The following is a 23629-nucleotide window of genomic DNA, read 5'->3' on the forward strand; positions in this document are numbered from 1 at the left end:
ATTGAAATGAAGAGATACCCTTTGAGACTATTTCCTTGTCCCCATACCAGCCTACCCACCTCGCTTCTTCTGTGCTTCCCTTAGGCCACCACATTTTTTTACGTCTACCCAGTTAAATGTCGTGAGTTGTCATCTCATCGTTTGTCTCTACACAGAAGCTTGCTGTTCTCTACCTAGCCTGTTTAGTAAAATCTAGTTTTACACAATCTCTTCCTGGAAATAGATTGACAGGATTGAGGTATCCTTGCTCCGTGTCTTAACTAAGGATGTTGAGAGACGGGTTATTGACTAATGGCGTATTGACTAAAGATTAATTGACTTGCTTACATCCCTAGTCTAAACCGAGTAACTGGAACAGGCTGATACAAATATCTATTGATATACCTAGATTTTGGCAATGACATTTAGATAATGCCTTGCTGGGTGAATGAAAGTTTGGTGAAATAGTTTCTTCGGAAAGCCTCTTTAGGGGTTGTTTTTCTGCTGTTCCACTTGCAGAAGTCATATTCTGGGTCACACTTCTGTTAAATTGGCGTTGGACTTGTGCTTCTTGTTTCAGACTGTCAACCTGTGTTCCCTGTAAGTTGTGTGCTTATGATGCACGGCGGGATTAGCAAGTCGCCCAATGCTAGTGTTTTTTATACTACACATTTGCACATGCTTCAGTACACACACAATGTATTCTGCACATGGCTGGAAAAAATCTGCATGTGGATGGAAAAAATTAGAGGGAACATTGCTCTCAGCTTTCCCAAAGCTAAGATTTCAGATGAGCTAAATTACCTTCCATTCCTTCAGGGTGCCCCATCCTAGGCCACAGTTGAGGTGGCTGGAAGAGTGAAGAGAGAAATTTCTATTACTGTTTCCTGTGCTTTTGCTGTCTCTGTACATTGCCATTACTGCTTTTTCCTTCCCAGTTAGGATGTATGTGAATAAATAAAACCACTTACTTTGCTTAAGACATCCAGTAGCTTTCATCAGAAATATGTTGTGGAACTGTTTCTTTTCTTAATCCAGAGCAGTGGTTCCTGAAGAAGGGTGAGGAATATTCCCTTTAAAGAAATATCAGTCTTCACGATTGCAAATCATTCTACAGGTTGAGCCGCTCTAGTTCGGCACCTTCAGGATCTGACTGGTGCCAAACCAGAGAGTTTGCTGGACCGTGGGAGGTCAGTATTATCTAGCACAGGGGTGGAGAACCTCAGAGGTTCAGGGGTCCCCCTGCATTGGGGAATCCATGCTGCCCCTCCAGCCCCCCGATACTCCACCACGGAGCTGGGATACACAAAATATACTGGGCTGTTCCCCCCCCCACACACACACACACCACCCCCCAGGCTCTGGTGTGCAAGGAGAATGTGGGGAGTGTCTTTCTCCTCCTCAGTCAGGGTGCCATGTCAGTGAGTGGTTTGGGGTTTTTCTGTTTTGTTTTTGTTTTTTGTTTCTCACTTGTATGCGGCCTCCAATTAATTTTTCTGTGGGTCAGTGGCCCCCAGCTCCAAACTTCTGCTTCTTACTGGGCTCTTAGAAGACACTTAGGGATAAATTAGAGCTAAACAACAGCACCGAACACTGAGGGCTAGGACTGGTGGCTGTAAATATACTTTATGGGACCGCGGGAAACTTCAGGCTACCTAAAATGATGCCGGACCACAGATGTTGCTGTATCCAAGAGTGCTGGGTTAGAGAGGTTCAGCCTGCTGTGATAAGCCCACCTATGAATTTGACCCGAAGAGAAGCTCTGTCTACCTCGAAAGCTGTCTGTTGCATCAACAGAAGTTGATTCAGTAAGACATTACCTCACTCACCTTGTGTCTCTAATATCGTGGGACCAACACAGCTATCAGACCACTCCAAATAGGAGTTTGAACACACTTTACTCCAGTGTGCTTTTACCTGCCTTGTAAGTTGGGTCATTATGTGCAATATTTTCCAAGACATTTGTAGAAGAAAAATTTAGTTTCAAAATAAAGTGGATCAAAGTGACGCTTTTGATTTATCAGGTTTTCTCCCTTCAAGTCTGGCTGTTTTGACAACTCATTACTACAGGGTGTTTTGATGACAGAGGTCTCTAGCAGAAATTTTGACTAGTAGAAAAGCTTTCCCATTTTTTTTAAATGCTTAATGAGGGGGATGGGTGGGGAAGGAATAATGTAACTCCCAATGAAACACATTTTAATACTCTTTCCTGGGATTTGCTGGCAGTGGTTACTTCAGGTTCTCTTTTATATAAAACGTATTTGGTAGGACACGTTATCTGCAGTGCTTTCCATTCTGTAGATAATTTTGACACCTCGGCTTTACTGGCTTAAAATGGAGCTTTAAAAAGCTTAAAGAAAGGGGAGGAAAGCTTTTGTGCTGAAACTGGTACTGATTATAAATGAAAACTCTGGAAAGATGACACAGTGATTACCGCTTGTAAGAATAAAAATACCTTTGGGAAATATGATTTCCTTTCCAAGAAGAACCAGTGATGTAATCATCTGGCACTATCAGAAGTTTTTGAGCCTCTGGATCTGTGGTAGCCATTGCGTTACTTTTACATCTTGTTGGGGGAGATAAAGGCACTCCCTTTCCTTTTAGCAGAATGTATTTGTAGATTTTTCTCATAGATGACTGAGACAAAGACTGCAGAAAGTTGTTAGATGTACATGCTCTCTGGTTCTTTATTGTACCACAGGCAGTCCCCGGGTTACGTACAAGACAGGGACTGTAGGTTTGTTCTTAAGTTGAATTTGTATGCAAGTCGGAACTGGTACATATTGTAGGGGAAACTCTAGCCAAACATTTCTCCAGAGTTCAGCTTTATTCTCCCACACCTCACTTCCTTCAGTCCTTTATTCTCAAGCTGAGGTGTCTGCTGAGAAAAGCCGCTCCGCGTCTCCCTGGTCTGCTGGGGGGGGGGGGGGACGGGACGGGCGCTAGCTTCGCATCCCCCTGGTCTGCTTGGGGGGAAGCAGCTAGTGCAGGGTTGCCTCACCCCGTTTGTAAGCAGGGATCCGATGTAAGTCGGATCCATGTAACCTGGGGACTGCCTGTACTTTCTAGTTCAGTTTAGATGCATTCATGCACAGCTCTAGCTGATATGAAAATGTCCTGGTAGGTCCTTTGATGGTGCCAGCTTTGGAAACCATAGTGTAGGTGGGATGCTGAGCTTGACGAGAGCAGCATTATCTTAGTAAAGTCCAAGGGACCTGTTTCTGTACTCATTGAAGTAGATGGCAGACTTCCCACTGGCTTGAAAGGGTATAGGAATGAGCCCTAAACCCCCACTGATTTTGTTAGTGCTCTGCCTTCCTTACTACGAAGGAGCTAAACTAGCCTTTTGCAAAGAGAGTGCCATTGTTGGCTTCCCTTGTGTAGTCAAGGCTTACTCATTAAAGCAAGATGCTGGAATTGAGGAGAGTTTGGGGCTTTCTTTCATACTCTGCCATTGACTCACTCTGTGTTCTTTAAAATCACATGTTCCCTAATTTCCTCTTTGTACAGAAGTGACACCTTTTTTAAAGGTTGTTGCCATTCTCTGATGAAGATGCTGTATAAATACTAAGTAACATGATTATTCTCCTCTTTGGATAAATTAAAGCATTAAAGGTCTAAGTGCCTTGAGTTTCACCCTGATTGATTTTTCTGGTAATTAATATATTGTCACAAGCTTGTGGGTGATGTATTGTCATTAATTCACACCGGTGAAGCCTGGGGCGTGAGGCTGGAAGCAATAACTGTATCAAAGCTGTAGGAAAAGGCTGTAGTTAACTCGCATTCAAGAGAGAGTAAAGACAATTGAGCCAGGTCCACATGGGCTGAGAAAATTGATGCAAGATACGTAACTCCAGCTACGTGAATTGCGCAGCTGGAGTCGACATGCCTTGCACCGATTTTTTTTTTTTCTGGGACGGCCCCACAGCAGGAAGTCAGTGGGAAAGACACTCCCATTGACTTCCCTTACTCCCCACAACAGAGAGGAATACTGGTGCTGATGGGGGCATCCTCAGTGTTCCACTTAGCAGGTCTTTACCAGACCTGCTAAATCAAAACCCGGAAGATTGATCGCAGCAGCATCAATCCTCTGGAAAATGGAGATGTGGCCTTAGTTTTAGGTTTAGTACCCTATATCTGTTTGGTGTTAATTTTAAGAATGCCTCTTCTGCTCTTCGAAATGAAACAGGAAAGACTCTGAGGATCTCTGTAACTGATCTGTGTTTCAGTCAGCATTGCTAATGACTCTTTATACTAACTTGATAGCCAAACTTTCTGCTCTCTTGGTACAAACCATTTTAAAACATCCTTGCTTAGCAGATCACAATTTCACAATCTTTACCTGAGAAGGTGGTGGCTGAAGCTACCAAAATACTGGATTTCCAGGAGACCTTAAACATTGTTACAGTTGATAAACATTTTTATGGCAATACTGTAAAATGAATATGTACATAAAACATGAAAGGTGGAGTTACAGATAAGACTAGGAAAGCATAAATGGTCAGGAGAGAGGGCCAGGTATGTGCTGAATTTTCTGGATTCCACCCCTCTTCTCCACCCATTGAAAGGAAACCTGCCTGATCGAGGAGTTGGAATTGATCAGTGGTGATCCCAAGGCTGTGTGACAGCAGTTAAGGCAATGATATTTCTGACGGGCAAATTTTATATCCAGATGACTTCAGAATTTTGCTATCCTGTGAATTCAGTCCGAAATCTTGGTTCCTTGAAATCAGTGACAGATCTCCAATCGACTTCATGGAGGCTAAGATTTCATGCATAGAGTTTAAAAAGATCCTCATCTGACATCTCTCACATCCCTGTTACTTTCTAACCAAATAACTATTCCATTATTTGGGTGAGTCTATACTGCACTTGAAGCTCGAAATAAGATACTCCATTTGAGTTATGAAAATTGCGTAGCTTATTTTGAGTTAATTTCAAAATAGCTTATTTCGAAATTAGGAACTGTCTTCACAGCACTTATTTTGAAATAAACCACTATTCTGAAAGGTCCCTTACTCCTTGCAGAATGAGGTTTACAGGGATGTCAGAATAGCGAGCCCGTTTTATTTTGAAATAACGGGCACTCTCAAAAGACACAGAATACCTATTTCAGGATACCTTCGGTATTGCAAAATAGCGCTGCAGTGTGGACATAGCCTATGTGACCCCAGGCTTTTCTGTCTTGTTTCATGACTGTATTGGCCCATGGAGGAGGATTAAATTAATTAATAATGAACGAAAAAAGATAATTTGACCTATTAAATCACTTCTAACTGAGGTAACTAAGAGACATTCTCAGAATCCTCACCTTCTGGTGCTAACATACAAGAGTGCCTTGTCATCCTTCTTGTTAAAGTAAATACCTCAGCTTTTCTTCAGATAAAATAAACTAACAGCTCAATGTTCAAGAGTAACTTGAAAATAACAAACCCATGTGCAAGAGCCATGGAGGAGGAAATGAATTCAATAACATAAGAGATTTTCCCCTCTGCAGGAAAAAAAACACACGGGGGCAATTTTAGCGTGTGGAATTTCCATCTCTTACTGTCAAAGACGGAGTTTGCCTCCTGCAGAATGGACAAAGGAAAATTTATCTCTGATACCAATGCATTTTCCTATGGCACCCTTTCCCCACAAGAGACCAAGCACAGACTACTGCTGCTAGAACAATCTTACCTCATTGTTTGATGCACAGAATCAACAGAGTATCCAATAAGAAACTTTACTGATCCCTTGTGAACCATCATAAAGTCATGCTTTCTGTATATTCTACACATGTTTAGATCAAAAAACTCTGTCAGTTCAATAAGGCTATGTCTACCCAACAGTGTTATTTTGGAATAACTGATGTTATTCCGAAATAACAAAGTCCATGTCTACATTACAAACAGTTGAGCTGGAGGACTTCTTACTCTGACTCCTGTAACCCTCATTGTACAAGGAGTAATGGAAGTTGGAGGAAGAGTGCTCTTTTTCGGACTTCCTTCTGTAGACAGCTCCAAAAGCTGAAATAAGCTGTTTCAACTTAAGCTACGCAACTGATGGCTCAAGTTGCATAGCTTATTTCTGCTTTGGCTCTGCTGTGCAGACATGCCCTAAGTGTGCACTTGGTAGTTTCATTCTTTCTCTCTTGGGCAGAATACAAGCCTATTTGAGTCCTGTCTGCTTTAAGCATAAAATCAAGGAGACCATTAGTGTTTGTATCTAAGGGTGTCTTCATAGAAATGTACTTTAAAAAGGCTAGAGAGAATGGAAAACTGAAGTCACACACAAGAGTTGCCTCAGCTTCTTTTATTTATATCCCACCGCTTCTAAACTACAATGCTCTGATATTTGCTATTTATAACTGAATGAAATTTGCCTTTACTTCAATGGGATATTTTTAAATTGGTAAAGCAGAGAAGATCCTGGATAAAGGAACCATAGTTTGAGGAGTTCAATGAATATAATATAGGATCAGTAAGATTTTGCTAGTTATAAATAACAGAAGAGTAATATTATATCCTCATACAGCATATTTACCTACAATGCATAGTCATATAATTAGTTGTGGACATGCTTTTTGTTCCATTATACGTAGCTCACTTGTTCTTCTGTTTTATCAACTTCATTCTCTGTGAGCAGCAATGTGTCCAATAGAATGGCTGATGATGACTGGATCGGGGAGCTACGAAGTCTCATTGGGCTCTGGTACATAACAGGACCAATCCCATTTCGCATCCCATGCATCATAAAGAGTTTGGAGTTTTCTGCCACTGAATTTCTGAAAGAGATCCTGCTAGAGCATTTCCGAAGGGCCTTGATTGGCTTTGTGGTCCGATAATTGCAGGTGATGTACCTGCCAAATGCCTCCCTGAATGTCTTGTTGAAGAGCGTGTAGACCAGAGGGTTCACCCCTGAGGATACATAGCCTATCCAAACAAATATCTCCATTAGCCTTTGAATAACTTCCTGGCTGCAGGAGTTGCACAAAACGGAAGTTATGTTTGTTATAAAGAACGGGCACCACATCAGCAAGAAAAGAAAAAATACAATCCCCAGGACTTTTGAGGCCCTTTGTTCATTGCTGATGGACTGCATAGACTTCTTCCCAGCACTGGACATTCTGCGTATGAACATCTCTTCATTTGTGCTGGGCAAAACTTTGTCCTTTCTAGAGCCATCTAACATGGCCACCTTTTCTGGCGATGAGCCAGCTGTTGCATCCCGTTGGAATACTGTAGACACAGTAGACCAAGTTAGGCGCTGAGGAGGCTTGTTGATCAAGTAGGCCTTCTTACGGAGTGCTTGTATGGTCAGAAAGTAAGTGACTATCATAATTGCAAGCGGAACAAAGAATGCGGCTAGCGACCCGTATAGGATGAAGTCACCAAAACGATCGACTGTCAGGACACATGTGATGTTTATGGACTTGCTGTCTCCATCCTCTATACCTCTGATTGGGACTGGAATGGCGATGCCTACAGAAAGAAAACATAAATAGTTCAGCTTGGTATCATCTGCAGTCTGTCTCCCTTGCTTCTCAGGTAAATAAGATGAAGTTTAATAAGGACAAATGCAAAGTGCTCCACTTAGGAAGGAACAATCTGTTTCACACATACAGAGTGGGAAGTGACTGTCTAGGAAGGAGTCTTGCAGAAAGGGATCAAGGAGTCATAGTGGGCCACAAGCTAAATATGTGTCAACAGTGTGACTGTCACAAAAAAGCAAACCTGATTCTGGGAGGCATTAACAGGAGTGTTGTGAGCAAGACACGAGAAGTCATTCTTCCATTCTACTCTGCACTAATTAGGCCTCAGTTGGAGTGTTGTGTCCAGTTCTGGGCACCACATTTCAAGAAAGGTGTGGAGAAATGGAAGAAGGTCCAGAAAAGAGTAACAAAAATGATTTAAGGTCTAGAAAACATGAGCTATGAGGGAAGGTTGAAAGAGTTGGGTTTGGTTAGTTTGGAAAAGAGAAGACTGAGAAGGGACATGATGGCGGCTTTCAGGTATCTCAAAGTGTCTCATAGGGAGGAGGGAGGAAAAATTGTCATCCTTGGCCTCTGCGGATAGGACGAGAAGCAATGGGCTTAAATTGCAGCAAGGGAGGTTTAGGTTGGATGTTAGGAAAAACTTCCTAACTGCCAGCATGGTTAAACACTAGAATAAGTTGCCTAGGGAGGTTGTGGAATTTTTATAACTGGAGAAATTTAAGAGTAGGTTAGATAAATGTCTATCACGGATTGTCTAGACAGTATTTGGTCCTGCCATGAGGGCAGGGGACTGGACATGATGATCTCTCAAAGTCCCTTCCAGTTCTAGTATTCTATAATTTTGTAGCTTCAGAGTGTATATGGAAGCATGTTTCGAGAGAGCTATATCGAGCCAGTGAGTTAAGTGCTGTTAACAGTATTAGCTGGAGATTTGGGTAAATAGAACTTGAATAAATTCAGTTACCTCAACATTAAAAGCTGGTCATCTTTAACTGAGAGTGACCTCCAACACTAAACAGTTCAGGAAGCCAGATAACTCTTAGGTGGAGGAATAGCTCAGTGGTTTGAGCCTTGGTCTGCTAAACCCAGGGTTGTGAGTTCAATCCTCATGGAGGCCATTTAGGGATTTGGGGGAAAAATTTGTCAGGGATGGTACTTGGTCCTGTTGTGAAGGCAGGGCACTGGACTCAATGACCTTTCAAGGTCCCTTCCAGTTCTAGGACACAGGCAATCACCATTATATTTCTATTTCTTTAATATTAAATTAAACTTTGGAGCAGTTGCAATAGTAAATTAACATTTTTCCTTACTCTCTCCTACTCTTCCTGCATGTATTTTTTGGGTTTTCTGAAGACCTGATCCAGAAAATTGCCACTGTTTAACTCTCTCTCATCTTGAACATCAACTGATCAGGTTGTCCGCCAGCAGTCTTTCACCTGTGTTAACTCTCTCTTGAATATACAGTTGTTTACATGAGTGCTCAGTATAAATCTGTTGTTTAAAGTTGCTTGGCTATTTAACGTCTTTAAATTAAGCTTTGTTACTATTTTTAAAATAGTTAAAAACAAGTCAGAGGGTTTGTCTTAAGTGAACTTTCTATGACTGAAATTAGACAGTATTTTTATTGGTAAAGGTCTACCTGGTGACAAACACAGGTTCCTGTCTGTCTGATGAAGGTGGTTCGTGCTACTCTCTCCCAACACTTTTCAATAAGATCTAGGGATTTATTGTACTTCTGCATCCCCCATCCGCTTTAGCGGTGTCTTTCGAAAGCTGTGAAATGACCTAGCCTTCGGTCACTTGATCCCTTCCTTAATAACAGACACACCTTTGGAAATAGCAAACATTTAAAACAAAGTCTGAATCAAATTAACCTTTGAGTCAAAGAACTGTGGCTCTGCTGTTGTGTACTTTTTATGATAATAAGAAATGAAGGGGTATACGAGTAAATCAGATACAGGCAGTCCCCGAGTTACGCAGATCCGACTTATGTCGGATCCGTACTTGGGGACGCCTGGGGCAGAGCAGCTGGGGTGCTGCTGGGTTGGTCCAGTAGCGCCTAGGAGCGGCGCTACTGGACCAACCCAGCAGCACCCCAGCTGCTCTGCCCCAGGCGTCCCCAAGTCAGCCGCTGCTGAAACTGACCAGCGGCTGACTACAGGAAGCCCGGGGCAGAGAAACTCTGCCTCGGGCTTCCTGTAGTCAGCCGCTGGTCAGTTTCAGCAGCGGCTTAATCTGGACGCCAGTTCCAACTTAAGTACAAATTCAACTTAAGTACTAACCTACAGTCCCTATCTTGTATGTAACCCGGGGACTGCCTGTATTAGAAAGTCAATTTTTATCTTGCTTTCACGGCAGTTTCCTTTCTTATTTTAACATGGAGAAATCTTTTCTCCCGTCAAAGTACTTTTCTAAATGTAATTACATTGGGAGTTCTTGTTCATAGGAGCACATATGTAGGTCAAGAGCACAGTTATAAACTCTTTTTACCTACACTGTGTCAGTAGCCTAAGTTACCCAGGAAAAACTGCTCGTGGCAGAGTGTTTCTTGTTCTGTGTGGCATTATTTGCTTTTGTAGTGCTGTTTTTGTATCTTGCTCATTTGCCATAATTTGGACTTAATGCTTGACCACTTCTGATCTCTGAATCTGATGCTGTCAGAAATTTCATTTTGTATACAAACTTATTAAAGATGGGCAAGATGCCATTTGCAGAGTTCAGAAAACACTTAGAAGTGAATAACAACCAGTACATTTTGCACTTCATTTATAATTTTTTTTAAAGCTTAAACTTTGGACTTTTTGTATCTTAGAAGCAAACTTTAATTTCTGAAATATATGTTACTGGCAGCTCACTTGTTTGAATCAGTGATTGAAAGATGAAATTTTTACGTGTGTGTCCTTCTTTCTATACAGCATTAAACCAAAATTCAGCAATTTCAACAGCAACTGTTTCAGGGCTTAAAATTAAATCTGTTTTTAACAGCACTGAAACTTAACGTTTTGCATTCCGAGAAAAGATACAGCAGAAGCAGCTGCAGTGTGAGCCACCCCATGCTGCTCCTCAGTGTGTTGTATCCTTCTACGGGTGGGGAAAAAACCAACCTTGAACTTCATTCCTATTCAGTCACTAATAAGTCTGCCAGTTCATACCTGCTAACTATATTTTGTGACGTAGCCACCTGATCACTAGGAAATGGACTGACATCAGCTCAATTAATATAGGCTGCCACCTCCTAGTACGTCCGCATTTGCAGTCTTACCCAAGTTCCAATGCTTGGGAAAGATAGAGAATCCCTTTCCCTTGCAGATCTGAGAAGCCCCACATACCTATTGAAATGAGCCACACCACAGTTATTTTGATGAGTGCTGTAGCTCGTGAGTTGTATTGGCTGGCCTGAATTGGTTTTTTTATGGCAATGTAACGGTCCAGTGAGATGGCGCAGAGATGCATGATGGATGCTGTTGAAAAGAGGACGTCAAGAAATAGCCAGACAGGACACACATCAGGGGGAAGAGGCCATGTGTTATCTGAAAGAGAACAGGAAAGTTATTTAATTTCTAATGGCCTTTGAGTGGTCTGTGTGCATTTCTTCCTTCCTTCATTTCACTGAAGGGTCTTAATAAACACTTTGGAACCATATTTCACTCCATACCTGCCCTCATACATTTCTCTCCATGCCTTTTCTCTTTATTTTTCTCTTTACTTAATCTCTCATACCAGTGTTTCTCAACCAGTGGTACGAATACCCTTAGGGGTACTCAAGAGCAGTCTGGGGGTACGTCAACGCAACTGAAATTGAAGAAAACTGAATTTTTGTTTTAAGTTTTACAGTGCTTTATTATTTTTGTACTTTTTACACCCAACAATTTCATCTCCTGGTTGGGTATGATTAAGTTGTTTAAACAAATGTGTTGCAATGGTAGAAAAAATTGTGAAAACTGTAGGTGCTAAGGGTATTTATATTTTTTAAGGGGTACTTCTAATTTTTTTAAAGAGGTTCTTTATAAAAAAGATTGAGAAACACTACCTCATATGATTCCTCCTCTGCCCCCGTTCACCTGTGGAAAATGGTAGAACTAATGCTTGCTGTCAACACATTGTTATCTTGGTATATTTTATGGCTTTTGCTTTCTCTGTGTGTCTGTTATGTAAGTGCTTCAGGACAGGGACTGTCGCAGCTTTGTACACTGCCTCGCCCAATAGGGGGCCACGATCTTGGACGTACTGTAATCAGCATGATTAATAACAAAGCGTGTTGATTTGTACTTCATGCATATGATATCCGTAAAGCCCACTGGGTTGGAGGTAGATTTAACGAAGGAGAAAATAAGTGGCGACTTGTCTGTCATAGCAATGCTGAGGCCTGGCTTAAGTTCTGGGGTTGGGGATATCTTGAACAGTCTTTCTAGTGCATACAGGTTTATAATTAAAAGGTTTGCTGTGACACTGCATCCCGGCCGTGACAGCTCAGCTGGACTCTGTCACCAGTGACTGGCTACCACCTTTACTTAAAAGAAATTAACTAATTCTCCTTCACATAGTTTTCAAGAGCAATATCTCAAGCTTAAAAGTTGTATTTTTGGCTGGGGCTAATCTGTTTTAATGTTCTGTGTCGGGGACTCAAACCTGGTTGGCCTCTGTTTGTTGTCTGACTGCAAAGAGACAGGCAACACCAGCAAGATCCAATCACAAGCTCTTTATTGAATAGTGCGCACTACAATAGAGAGTGGCCCATCTCCAAAGAGAGCCAGCCCCAATTTCATTAACAGGTAGGCCTATATAGACAGTTCTGTTGTCATAGACTATTCGCCCAAGCAACCCACCCCCCTTTATCAGTAAGAAACTTCTAGTATCCATGCACACCTGGCCAACTATATGTCATGTCCTTAAACAATTCATAATCATCAGCAATTTCTTATCAGCCCAAAAGACAGGTACCGGGGCAACAAGGAGACAGTTTGTTATGGCCAAAAGGAGAACATAAACAGGGAGTTTTCTTATCAGTTCTTAACACAAACTGTTCCTCATCACAACAGGTACAAGAATGCAGCTTCTTACTTACTTCTGCAACTTAAGCAAGCGTGTAGGGTGCGTTCCTGCTTGAACCTATCTCCAGTTCTGCCCAGGGACTACCCAGAAACCTTTGTTACATCTGCTTTAGCATAGCTGCACTTGGCCTACTTTTCTAGGGCCTAACATCTGTAACAAGTAAAATAGCCCATCAGCTGCTGCCTGTTCAGCATCCAGATGTTCACTTTGTATTGTTTTCACCTTCAAAAGGGTTGGCATTTGGAGCTCTGCCTTCCCCGTGAAGAGCTCATATTCACTCTGCTGAACATCTGCGGATGGACATTAATGAAGCTTTTTTGAGGTTTTTCATAAACAAATTGATCTCCCATACAAGTGATTTGTAGCACAGGGCACTGTTGCTGGGTGACTGTTGAGCTTACAAGGCACCTTAGTGTTCTGTTTCAATATGAACATGTTGATCTGGAGAGGCCCTGTCGGAGTATTATCACCTCTTTATAGAAAGATTTTGTGTGTGTGTGCATTTTCTAACCATTGAGATTTGTTTTAAACCTATGTAGCTTTTAACTCCCTGGCTGCGAATAAACAATGATCAGTTGTCCTGAAGTCTCAGAGGGGTGGCTGTGCTAGTCTGTAAAAACTTTAAAAAAAAAATAACAAAGAGTTCTGCAGCACTTTAGAGACTAACAAAAAATGTAGAGGGTATCATGAGCTTTTATGGGCAGAACCCAAGTGAGGTGTGCCCACGAAAGCTCATGATACCCTTTACATTTTTTGTTAGTTTCTAAGGTGCTGCAGAACTTTGCTGGTTTTTTAAAGTTTTTTTTCAATTGTCCTGCGAGTGTTAAATGAGCTAATCTAGTACATCAGTCCATTATTTTATCAGTAGCATAAACATTGCAACAGTTTAAGATTTGAAGATTTGATTTCACGCTGCCATGACTGTTGTGGTGAAACAACATGATGAGTTTCAAGTTAGGGGAGGATGGGAAAACCGCATTGAACTAGGCAAAGTTTACACTGATCTGTCCTGATGATGTATATGTTGAAATTTAGCCAAGGAGAGAAATAGGTGAAGACTGAGAATATTATTGCACCTCTCCTAACGCAGTTGCGCTCCAGATGAGATTCCAGTAAGAGGTCAGCATAAAGGAAAAGGATTTACTAGTTTTAAATCAAGGATGGGAAACCCCCTTTGGCTCGGGGGCTGCTGATCCACAGAAAAATCAGTTGGGGGCCTCACATAAGTGAGAAGGAAAGGGGGGGGGGGAAAAAAACGAACAAACTTTCACTGATGAGGTCCCTGATTGAGAAGCCGGACACTCCCCACATTCCGCTCGCACACTAGAGTCTAGAGCAGGGCTACTCAACTTTGGAAGCCCAGGGGCCACAATGATACTCTCAGCACATGCCGAGAGCCGCAACTTAAGTGTGGTTGCATAACATGCAAATATATGCAAATAGCTTCTTTCACCCAATGCCCCAGCGCTCTCGGCAGCTCCTCCCTGGGGGTTAGAAACGCCAGCACCCTGTACTCGTCTGTTCTAGCCAGCCCGTCTGTTTGCATCTGTCAGTGCTCCTCCTGCTTGGGAGATGCCTCGCCGTTATGGAGCCTGTTCCAAGGATCCCACCCGGGGGCTGCATGTTGAGCCCCATGTAAACCCAAACCACACCGTGAGCCGCAAACAGCCACGTGTTGAGTAGCCCTAGCCTAGGGGCAGTTAGGGTAGTAGATTTTGTGTGCTCCAGCCCCCCAGTGGGGTGGCGGGTGGGGAGGGGGAGAGAACTGGAGTGCCAGCATAATGCTGGGGGAGGGGAAGCCCTGAGCTTTGGGGGCTGGATTCAGGCAAGCTGGGGGCCACATCTGGCTCTTGGGCATGAGGTTCGCCACCCGTTTTAAATAAACTAGCCATAAGTCTTGACAGTCACATGTATGATTCCTGAGTGTCAGGCAGAGCTGAAACTTAGTTACAGAAAATAATTTAAAGTTGATTAATGAATTAATGATGTATGGAAAAATGCGTTAATAGGAGCATTCAGCAGACACAGATTCACTTTTACCTTTCGTCCACAATATCATTAGGACATAAGATGTATCTTCTTTAACTTCAAAGGCCTAGAATGCAGTCATTCAAACACCTATGTAAGCCAGCATTCCAGAAAAAAATTAGTAGTTAAAAATAACTAATTAATTTGGTGTGTTTGAAATACTGAGCTTCTCTCTAAAAAGGTAAGAACTGTTTTGTGGCTTAAATAGATGAAGTAAGCACAGTTCTGAGGATGAGGCGTGGAATGCAAAAGCGTACATTTTGCATACTAAAGGATGTACAGTTGGCATTAATAGCTGAATTTCAAATGAATGATTCAGTGTTTCCTATCAAAAGTCCTTATACAGTACTCCGTAGATGGTAGCCTTGCAGAGAGGGGGAAATGTGCATTGCAGTAAAATGGATTTTCTTCTTTTTCAGTTAACTTTTTCATTACAAAGGCACCCTATAATGCTTGGTAATGGAGCTGTCCTTCCCTTCTTCTGAACTCAGTTTTTTTTGTATGTAATTAAGTTTGACAAGATCTGCAGAGCTGTTTAGTAATTGCTGACCACATTGTAAATTTGGAAACCTTCTTCTGTTTATATTTTTGTTTTTCTTTGAAACGGGGAGGAGAGGGGAATCAGCCTTTCACATTATGAACTTGTATAAAATGTGGATTTTCCATAAAAAATTATTCCAGGATCTTTACATGCAGTAGTTGATGAGAACCAAGGGATATAGTCAGCCTAAGCCTTTGTTTGAATCAAATCTATAATTTTATTGTGGCCATTTTTGTAGCTCTGTATTAAGAATACTTCAATTGCTAAAAACATCAAGGATCCGATGGCACTTTAAAGACTAACATTTATTAGGATATTATAACATAAGCTTTTGTGAGCTACAACTTACTTCCTCAGATGCTGAAGAGACAAAGAAAGAAAAAAAGATACAAAGATGGGGATGGGACATCAGTGCTAATTATATCACAGTCTTTTCTTCTCTCCCCGTGTCCTTTTCTTGACAGCATCTGAGGAAGTGAGTTATAGCTCTCAAAAGCTTATGCTCTAATACCCTTATAAATTTGTTAGTCTTTCAAGTGCCACTGGGCTCCTTGATGTTTTTGCTGAAACAAACTAATGTGGCTACCACTCTGAAATCTGTCAATACACTAGTGGTTCTCAACTTTTCCCCTTTCAGGAATCTGGTTTGACTTGTGTACTCCACATTTTACCTCCAGTTAAAAACAACTGATTTACAAAATCAGACCTAGAAATACCGTGTCACAGAACACTGTTCCTGAAATATTGCTTACTTTCTCATTTTGTCTGTATACAGTTTTTAGCTTGTACTGATTTCACTAGTGCTTTTTATGTAGCCTGTTTGTAGAACTAGGCATTAATAGGGAGGAGTTGATGCACTCCCTGAAAGATTTCTGCATTCCCCCTGGGGCACATATAACAAAACCCTACGTGACTTTCTACCATTTTGGGGCAAAATGCTCTTTATAGAATCCCGGCCAAGCCTGGCAGAAATGAAAGACGGACTTGAAGAAAAGTTATTAAAAATAAATCTCTGCATTTTAAAAATGTGTTCAACAGTTGTGTTTTCATGATCTCCACCTCTTCCAGTACTTAGTAGAGTTTTCTTTCTGTGAATTGTCACTTCAGGTATTTCTGAAACTTGGGATTGGGAGAGGAAGCATAGTAAAGACAGCCTTCGTAGAGCATTTTTTGATCCTTGAATATTATAACAACCTGTTGGTAAAACGTGTTGTCCCTGTGGATGAATATTCATAAAAATTGATTTTAAAATAAAACTCAAGTACATAAAATAATGAAGCAGGAAGGCAAAGTTTTTAACAGGTTGGGGTTAGTTCCAGTTTATAGAAATAGTGATTTATCTCATCACAAATGTCTCATTTTGTTTGGGGCAAATAATTAGCTGTGTTTAAAGCTTACTTTAATGCTGCCTTGTGGCATTAAAAATGTTGATTATTTTTAAAGGTACATAGATTTTTAAATGTCCCAGTTACTTGTGTTTTCCTTAATAAAATATTCCTGATTTTAGAGGTCCAGTGTTGGATTTTTTTATTTTTATTTTTTTGTCTTGAGTAAATGATGGGTTTTTACAAACTATTTCTGGCTTTGATTTACTGAAGTGAGGAGGAAAGCTTTCTTTATAGGGAATATGGTTTTCAAAAGGTAATCCTTAAAACTAGATACGTGTTAGAGGAGCTGGTACTGATTGAATGCTTATGATTCAAAGGTGCAATAATTATGTATTCATGTAAGTGAGATAAAGAAAATCCTTTACATAAGTGTTGGAAGTTATTATTTTGCCTTTGTTATAATGTATTCTATAGTCTATTGAAATTTGGGGCCTGTAAGGGATTTCATTATGAGTCATTTTGTTGATGTAAGGTTTTTTATTGAGGTGGAAGTTTATCATTCTCTTTCATATCAGTGTAAGTTCAGATTTTATTTTACAAGCTACTGCGTGTGTAGCCTCTCAAGTATGATTTATCCTGATGACAATACTTGATGGAGAATACATCATAGGCTTTGATTTCCCAGCTGTTCTTCTTGCTTTTGTATTCAGCTTGCATGGTTAAGTTCAATTTTCTTGATAAATTCAACTAAAATTGTAGTCATGGAGAAGTTAATTACCAAGGTACAGTACTTTTATTTCATAGTTAACTAAAGATGCTTTTTATTAAAATTGCCCTGAAACTTTTTTAGTTTCCTTCAGTCAGCCTTCCCTGAAGTAGGTCTGATCTCTTCTGGTGATAGTTCTAGAATCACTTCACAATCGCTTACTTTCTGTCTTCAGTGTATTCCCATAAATGAATGACAGGTGAATGAGTTGCAGTGTAATCTAACCATAACTGGTATAAGAGAGAGTTTGAGATTTCCAGGTTTCTTGAGAGAGAGACATTATAGTAGTTTACTGCTCAGAAAAATCAGTGTTGTCTTTTTTTATTTAAAGGTGTATTTCAAGGGCACAAAATATCAACAGTAATACTGATTTTTTTTTAATGGAAAATCACTATATAGGCCTTGTCTACACTAGCAAGCTTTGTCACCAAAACCTGGAGATTGTACACATTGCAACACAACAAAGGTCATGACAAGTGCCCAGTTTTGGTATCATAAACACTTCTACCTCAGCACAGGACTTTTATTCCCTCAACCAGCTCTCTCCCTAACATCTCAGGTACTGAGATTCCAGCCACAAACTTCACAGAAATGAAAAGTATCTTTACACAATCAAGCCTGCATTGTGTCAGAAGGGTTAAATTAGATGACACTTGAGTCCCCTATGATTCTTCTATTACCCCTCCCACAAGTACTTGTTGATGCTGTTTGCAGATAGGTGTCAAAATCTTTATTCTGCTTCAGCTGTTTTAAATGTTAATATGGAGACAAGGCAAAGCTAAATTTGAAAGCACACTTCAGTTTTCTAACACGCTAACCTTTTAATGAAAGTCATGCAAACACTTTAGCAGTTCACACATTCTGACATTAAGCTTTTTTTTGTAAATCAAAACCACCATATGCATTCAGTCAATACTGAAATACAGTTCAGTCACTCATTCTGAAATTTATATTTAATTTAAGAACAGCACTATAGTAGTTAAGTTGTTACAGGTGATATGTAGAAAATGAGTCTCTATTACAGAAGCAATTAAAAGTCTCGGGGTAGCCATGTTAGTCTGTGACTTTAAAAACAATGAGTCGTCCTGTGGGAGGGGGGGAAAGAGAAGAGAGAGAGAGATTATAGTATCAATCATGAGCTTTCGTGGGCAATACCTACTTCTTCTTCGTGGGCTTGAGTGGAGATATATATTTGTTAGTCTCTAAGGTGCCACATGACTACTTGTTTTTTTAGGAGCAATTAAGAGTCTTTAGTATTAACTTTTGTAAGTATTCTCTGAGTGAGTCAGTATCCATAGTGGATTTTAGCTTTAAACATCCAGTTGCATGGTGCCAGCAAAAACTGAGCTGATTGTTGCTGCTGGATTTAAGTAGTTCACGCCTTTCTCCGTATATTTGTCATATAATTAGATACAAGTGAAAAAATCTTCCACCAGCTGCTCAGGTGGCAAAATGCTTTTCTATTTGGCTGCCAAGGAGACCTCTTATAGAAGTAATTTCAAAGTTTAACATTGGTCAGTTATGTCAATCGCCTGCCGTGGCCTTAACCACACCTATTTAATTATATTTAATTTTACTTTTTTCTTTAAAACTTCCTGCAACATGAAAGATGCTTTTGTTCAATTCTAAATTAAGATTCCTAGCATATTTTAACTTTGGTTCCAACAAACAGCTTTAGCTCTGGATTAATTGAGAGATTAAGTAATAATAAAAGAAAAAATAGGAAAATTAGAAAGGCAAAAATCAGTTATTGGGAGATTAGTGAAGTTCAGAAAGATGGAATTTTGCTGCTTATTGTATTGGCTACTGTGCAGATTTTGTTTATAATTTATGATTTATTAATTTTCTTATTCTTTAAGGTGTCATCTTTCAGCCTGTTATATTATCTGCTGCTCTATAAATGAGGTATTGGGAAAGGTAGTTGGTTTTATTGGAGTGTTTTTAATTAAAAACTATGAAACTTTTATATTAAGATCTCAGAGTTTGTGTACATTTTGACAAAGATTTTTTTCTTCCCAATTAGAAAATTGTATCCTAAGTGACACAGTCATTTTCTAGAAACTGTTGCTTGAAAAGACAAGTGTCCCTTACCTGTAGTTTTACATGTCTGTATACTGAGTAACACTTTATACAGCGAAACTAACTGTGATGCATTTTTTATGACTCGGAAGAAATTGTCACCAAATTGGCAGCAGTCATTTGTGGAGAAATAGGTCTGCTGATTACCTTTGTGCATTTAATACTTTAAATTTGTGTCTGTTGTCCCCAAGGCAACCCTTAGAAATATAATATAAAAGCACAAAACTCCTGCTGTCTATCATTAGTTATGGGTCAAGGGTACACTTCAGTTCAAAGGTTGAGTTGCCAGCATGAAGGTCTTGCATGGGGTTTACTTGAAAAAATAGACACAATATCACTACAACTCTTAACATGTCCAAATAGATAATAAAAAAAAACCCTAAAAAAAGAAAGCAACTTGAAACAAAGATAAAAACAGAGAGAGACACCCTTCAGAAATGTCCCCATACAGTTGTTACCAAATTAGGTATAAATGCAGCATTTTAAATAATAGGTCCCTGAAAATGAGTGTGGTTTTGTTAGTCATTAGGGAATGAACAAGAAAATGCCAAATTCTGTGTATAATCTCATCAAAATCTGTTTTATTCCTCGTGAGTCAGAGTAAGTGGCAACCATGATCTCCTACATCAGCTGCACAGATGGTCTGATATTGGGATAGCTAGACAGATGGGTTATCTCTCTCTTGGAATACATTATGAATTTCATCAGTTCCCTAAGGCCATTGAAAAATCCGTTTTCTTACAGGTGACACCTTAGAATTGTTGCCATTAGTGATCATAGAGATTGTCTGAAACATGCACCCAAGTTATATAAATGATACAGAAAATTGTCCTCATTGAGTGGCACCAACTCCTTGTAAAGTAGTGAAAAGCTATTCTGTCAAATAAAACTATCACAAACTGAGTAGCACTTTTGTGTGAACGTCTGTTTTGAGTATAATATCTAACCAGAGTGGATGTTCCAAATTGCACTGCCAAATAGTAATTCACTCTCTACCTTTTTTTCCTGAGTGTGCTATGTGTAGATGATCCTTTAGATGTAAAATTCTTTGGTGTTTTTAGCCTCTCTGATAAAAAGGGTGTGAGGCAAAAGAGAGGATAGTCTTAGCAGATTTGTTTAAACCTGTGTCTTGAGAAATTGTGAAGTGTTTAGCCAGATGGTGCTCACAGAAAATAACATCATAATTAAGCAGTGGAAGTAAACAAGCAGTTGTCCCATTTAAAATATATTTAGCATAATTTGCTCCTCTTATGGAAGCATGATGGCAGGAAGAAAGTGAAATACTTACCAAACAGTATGGTAAGAAGGGCAATCGGCATCACAAATAATCCAACCAGCATATCTGCCACCGCCAAGGACATAAGGAAATAATTTGTGGCATATTGCAACTTTTTCTCCAAGGACACGGCCAGTATAACAAGAATATTCCCTCCAATGGTAGGAATTATAACCATTAGGATCAGTAGAGCGGCCCACCGTGGTCTAGTCCCCTGTTCATCATTCAAGTAGTTCTGTTTGAATTCCCCTGTTACTGAGAGCTGTGTCAAAGATCCATTGCTAGATCCATACCCGTTGGAAGGATAGGACATCTTTGTGCCCAGCAGGATGTATTCAGGAATTGTGTGTTGCTCAGACATTTTGTCAGGTATAGCAGCTGGCTGTTCCTCTCTGGTCCGGTGCGATCCTGAAGAAAGGCCAGCATGGTCAGTAAGGTAAACCAGTCATCTGATGCTGTGATCTGCTGCACCCATGCCAGAGTGTTGGGTCTAAACTTGTATTCCGTTCCTTACGGGATGCACGTACCGCTTAAAAATGAAAGTATTGACTTGGGTCCATCTCTGGCTGATAGGATCTGATGGTCTGATTGCTGTTGTAGAAAAGCTGTAAGATTCAGAAGGGTTTATGAGGCTGTGAGAAGTCGACAGTTTTTAGCTTCTTGAATATTCCAACAGCAGGAGATATGGTATGTGAACTTGCATGCCGAAAGGTTTCTCTACATACAAAATATGCCGATTGCATCATTTTTATTTACAAAGTCCAAAAATGATGTTTATGTCTTGTAGGTACAACTCCTATTCTGAGTGTCTTGTCTGTATTAGCATGATGTAGGCAGCGCACAGTACCTATATTTTCCCTGTTAGAATCCTGTTTCCCCAAGGAGCTGCTATCCCCTTGAACGTGGTTGTGAATGATATAGAAGATTTATTAAATGGCTACAGTCCCTCGTTTATCTGATGAAGGTCGGAGCGCTGCAATCATTTAAACCACTGGTGACTCCATCACAAGAGAGTAATAGACAATTTATGGAACTCAAACATCTACAGTCACCCATTGTTTCAATGGGAGGGGAGAAGTAAAATCTTCACTGTGTTTGGAGCTCACGTTCATTACGGCTTGAGCAAGACTTTAACTAAACACAGCCTGCCCTAGCTCTAAACTCTGCTCAAGACTTAACACTTGCTTTTCCCTCTTACAAGCAGACACTTTAAATAACCATGCACTCAGGGGTATGTTGAAATGTTTTCTAGATTTGGCTTGCTGTAGATTTTTCTATGAAGAAAGCCTTACCTTAGATTTCTCTTGAATTTTTGTTTCCTTGAGGGTTCGGAGGATACATTTCTTCTGCAGTTTGGCCGTCTTCTTTTTCATCACGTGCTGGATTTCAGTACATAGTTTTAACATCACTTTCTAGAAGACAAGTTTTTTATTCTTCTTGGGATATACTTAAAATAAAAAATGTTGTCCATAGCTTCCCATTTTTTTTTAAACATCAAGATTGAACTACTTCTGTTTTTAAAGTCAAGTTCTTCATGTATGTATTTTCTCCAAATGGTATTGAATGCAGAGGAAAAATAATTCTTGCCACATACATTTTTAAAAAATCGTATTTTTCCTCTTCTCCAGTTCTTTTGGGGATCTTACATACTTAACATGTCTCTTGAGCATTTCATAGCTCTTCTGCATCTCATTCTGTGTGTAGTTTTCTCTGCATTCGTTAGCAAAACTTGCTGTCTGCTGCTACCGTTAGTTGTTGATTGACTCATTCCAGTGGATCCAGTGATTAAAAACAAGGAAATAAATGAGTGGGGTTTTTAGAGCTGGAAAAGAGCCAAGGAAGGTTATTTCCTTTTTATTTATTCAGCTCTCCAGACCTGTAGTGTATATTCTTTGTCCCTGTGTCTAGATGTGTGGTTGCAGTGTATGACCACACTTCACACTACAGCATATAACTGTATTCACAGTAGTTCTTGTTCTCGTTCTCCCTCTCTCTCTCTATCTCTCTAAACATGAGCACAGTTAACTCTGGAAAGTTCAGATTTAGTGTAAACTCTTCTGTTTGTCAGGCTTTGAAGTGTGTTCAGTTTAGAAAAGTGTGTTAAATGCATGTACTGTCACTTTAAGCCTTCCTAGATGCAGCTGTTTTTTATTACTTAGAGTATTTTCTATTCTAAAACAAATTTGAATTTACTTTTGAGGACAACCACATGGGAAGTGTGTAATAATCTGACATAGGTGAAGTCGTAGTTTCATCGAGTTTAACGCCAAAGGGACCATTAGACCATTTAGATTGACTTATATATCACAGACCATTATATTTTGTGAATCGCTTAATAGTTTTTGGGCTTTGTCAGGGTCAGATCCTCAGTGATTTGGGATTTGTTCCACATTAATTTAAAAAAACTGTATTCACTTTCTCAAATGCATGTAGATATAGGGTAACAAGAAAAATCTGCTGTAAATAAATTATGGAAATATTTTAATGAATATGACAGTTTTTGGACCCGAACAGCAATTTCTGTAGCCTAACCATGCACATTACAGATAAAGTAGTTTCAGATATCTTTGTCAAAGAGAAGTGGTGTGTTTTTTTTTCCCATTTAATAACTTGCTGGTTAATAGGACAATAAAATATTCATATTTGTATTTTAGCAATTTCATGGCCCTATAGCCCAGGTCATAGAATCTGTATATCGTTTCCTCACTGTTAATTATGCACATGGATATTTTATTACAATGATTTTTGTATAGTAGTAATAATATGCTTATATATTTTGTATTAATTTCACATGGATGAATGGAGAATTAAATGACATTGATAACATGATAGCTTGTTTGTCCCACTTGAAACCAGATGAGACCTCAGCTAGTAATATGTGACTTGTTAAAGAAATGCTCATACATCAGCACATGCATCTATTAATACTTGATTAAAAAAACCTCTGTTATAAAAAAAAAAAATGCTAGAGAATTACTTCTATTTTTTTCTGATACATCTACGTGCTGCATATACCTTATATCTGCATTATAGAAGGTGGAATTTCTAGCCAAATGTATGCCCTTTATTTGGTATTCTTACATTTCTAAAGGGAACTATGACA

At 39.8% G+C, this 23629-nt stretch overlaps 2 protein-coding genes across 3 annotated transcripts in view; one reads left to right on the forward strand and one right to left on the reverse strand.

Annotated features, from left to right (window-relative positions):
- PSMD1 (proteasome 26S subunit, non-ATPase 1) overlaps positions 1-23629 on the forward strand; it is a 126221-nt gene that overhangs the window by 50068 nt on the left and 52524 nt on the right. The window lies entirely within an intron of this gene.
- On the reverse strand, positions 2897-22507 carry HTR2B (5-hydroxytryptamine receptor 2B). 2 transcript variants are annotated; one of them, XM_006112358.5, is made up of 4 exons: positions 21819-22507; positions 20539-21131; positions 10786-10986; positions 2897-7442 (listed from the first exon to the last, which is right to left on the reverse strand). In XM_006112358.5, the coding sequence occupies exons 2-4, from the start codon at positions 20885-20887 to the stop codon at positions 6553-6555; spliced, it is 1440 nt and encodes a 479-aa protein (XP_006112420.1). In that variant the 5' UTR covers positions 20888-21131; positions 21819-22507; the 3' UTR covers positions 2897-6552. The 2 variants fall into 2 exon arrangements, with proteins under 2 accessions (XP_006112420.1, XP_006112419.1); XM_006112357.5 differs by having other exon boundaries at positions 20539-22507.

Source organism: Pelodiscus sinensis, chromosome 10 (genome assembly GCF_052426305.1).
Source record: "Pelodiscus sinensis isolate ZL-2025 chromosome 10, ASM5242630v1, whole genome shotgun sequence".
NCBI lineage: Eukaryota > Metazoa > Chordata > Testudines > Trionychidae > Pelodiscus > Pelodiscus sinensis.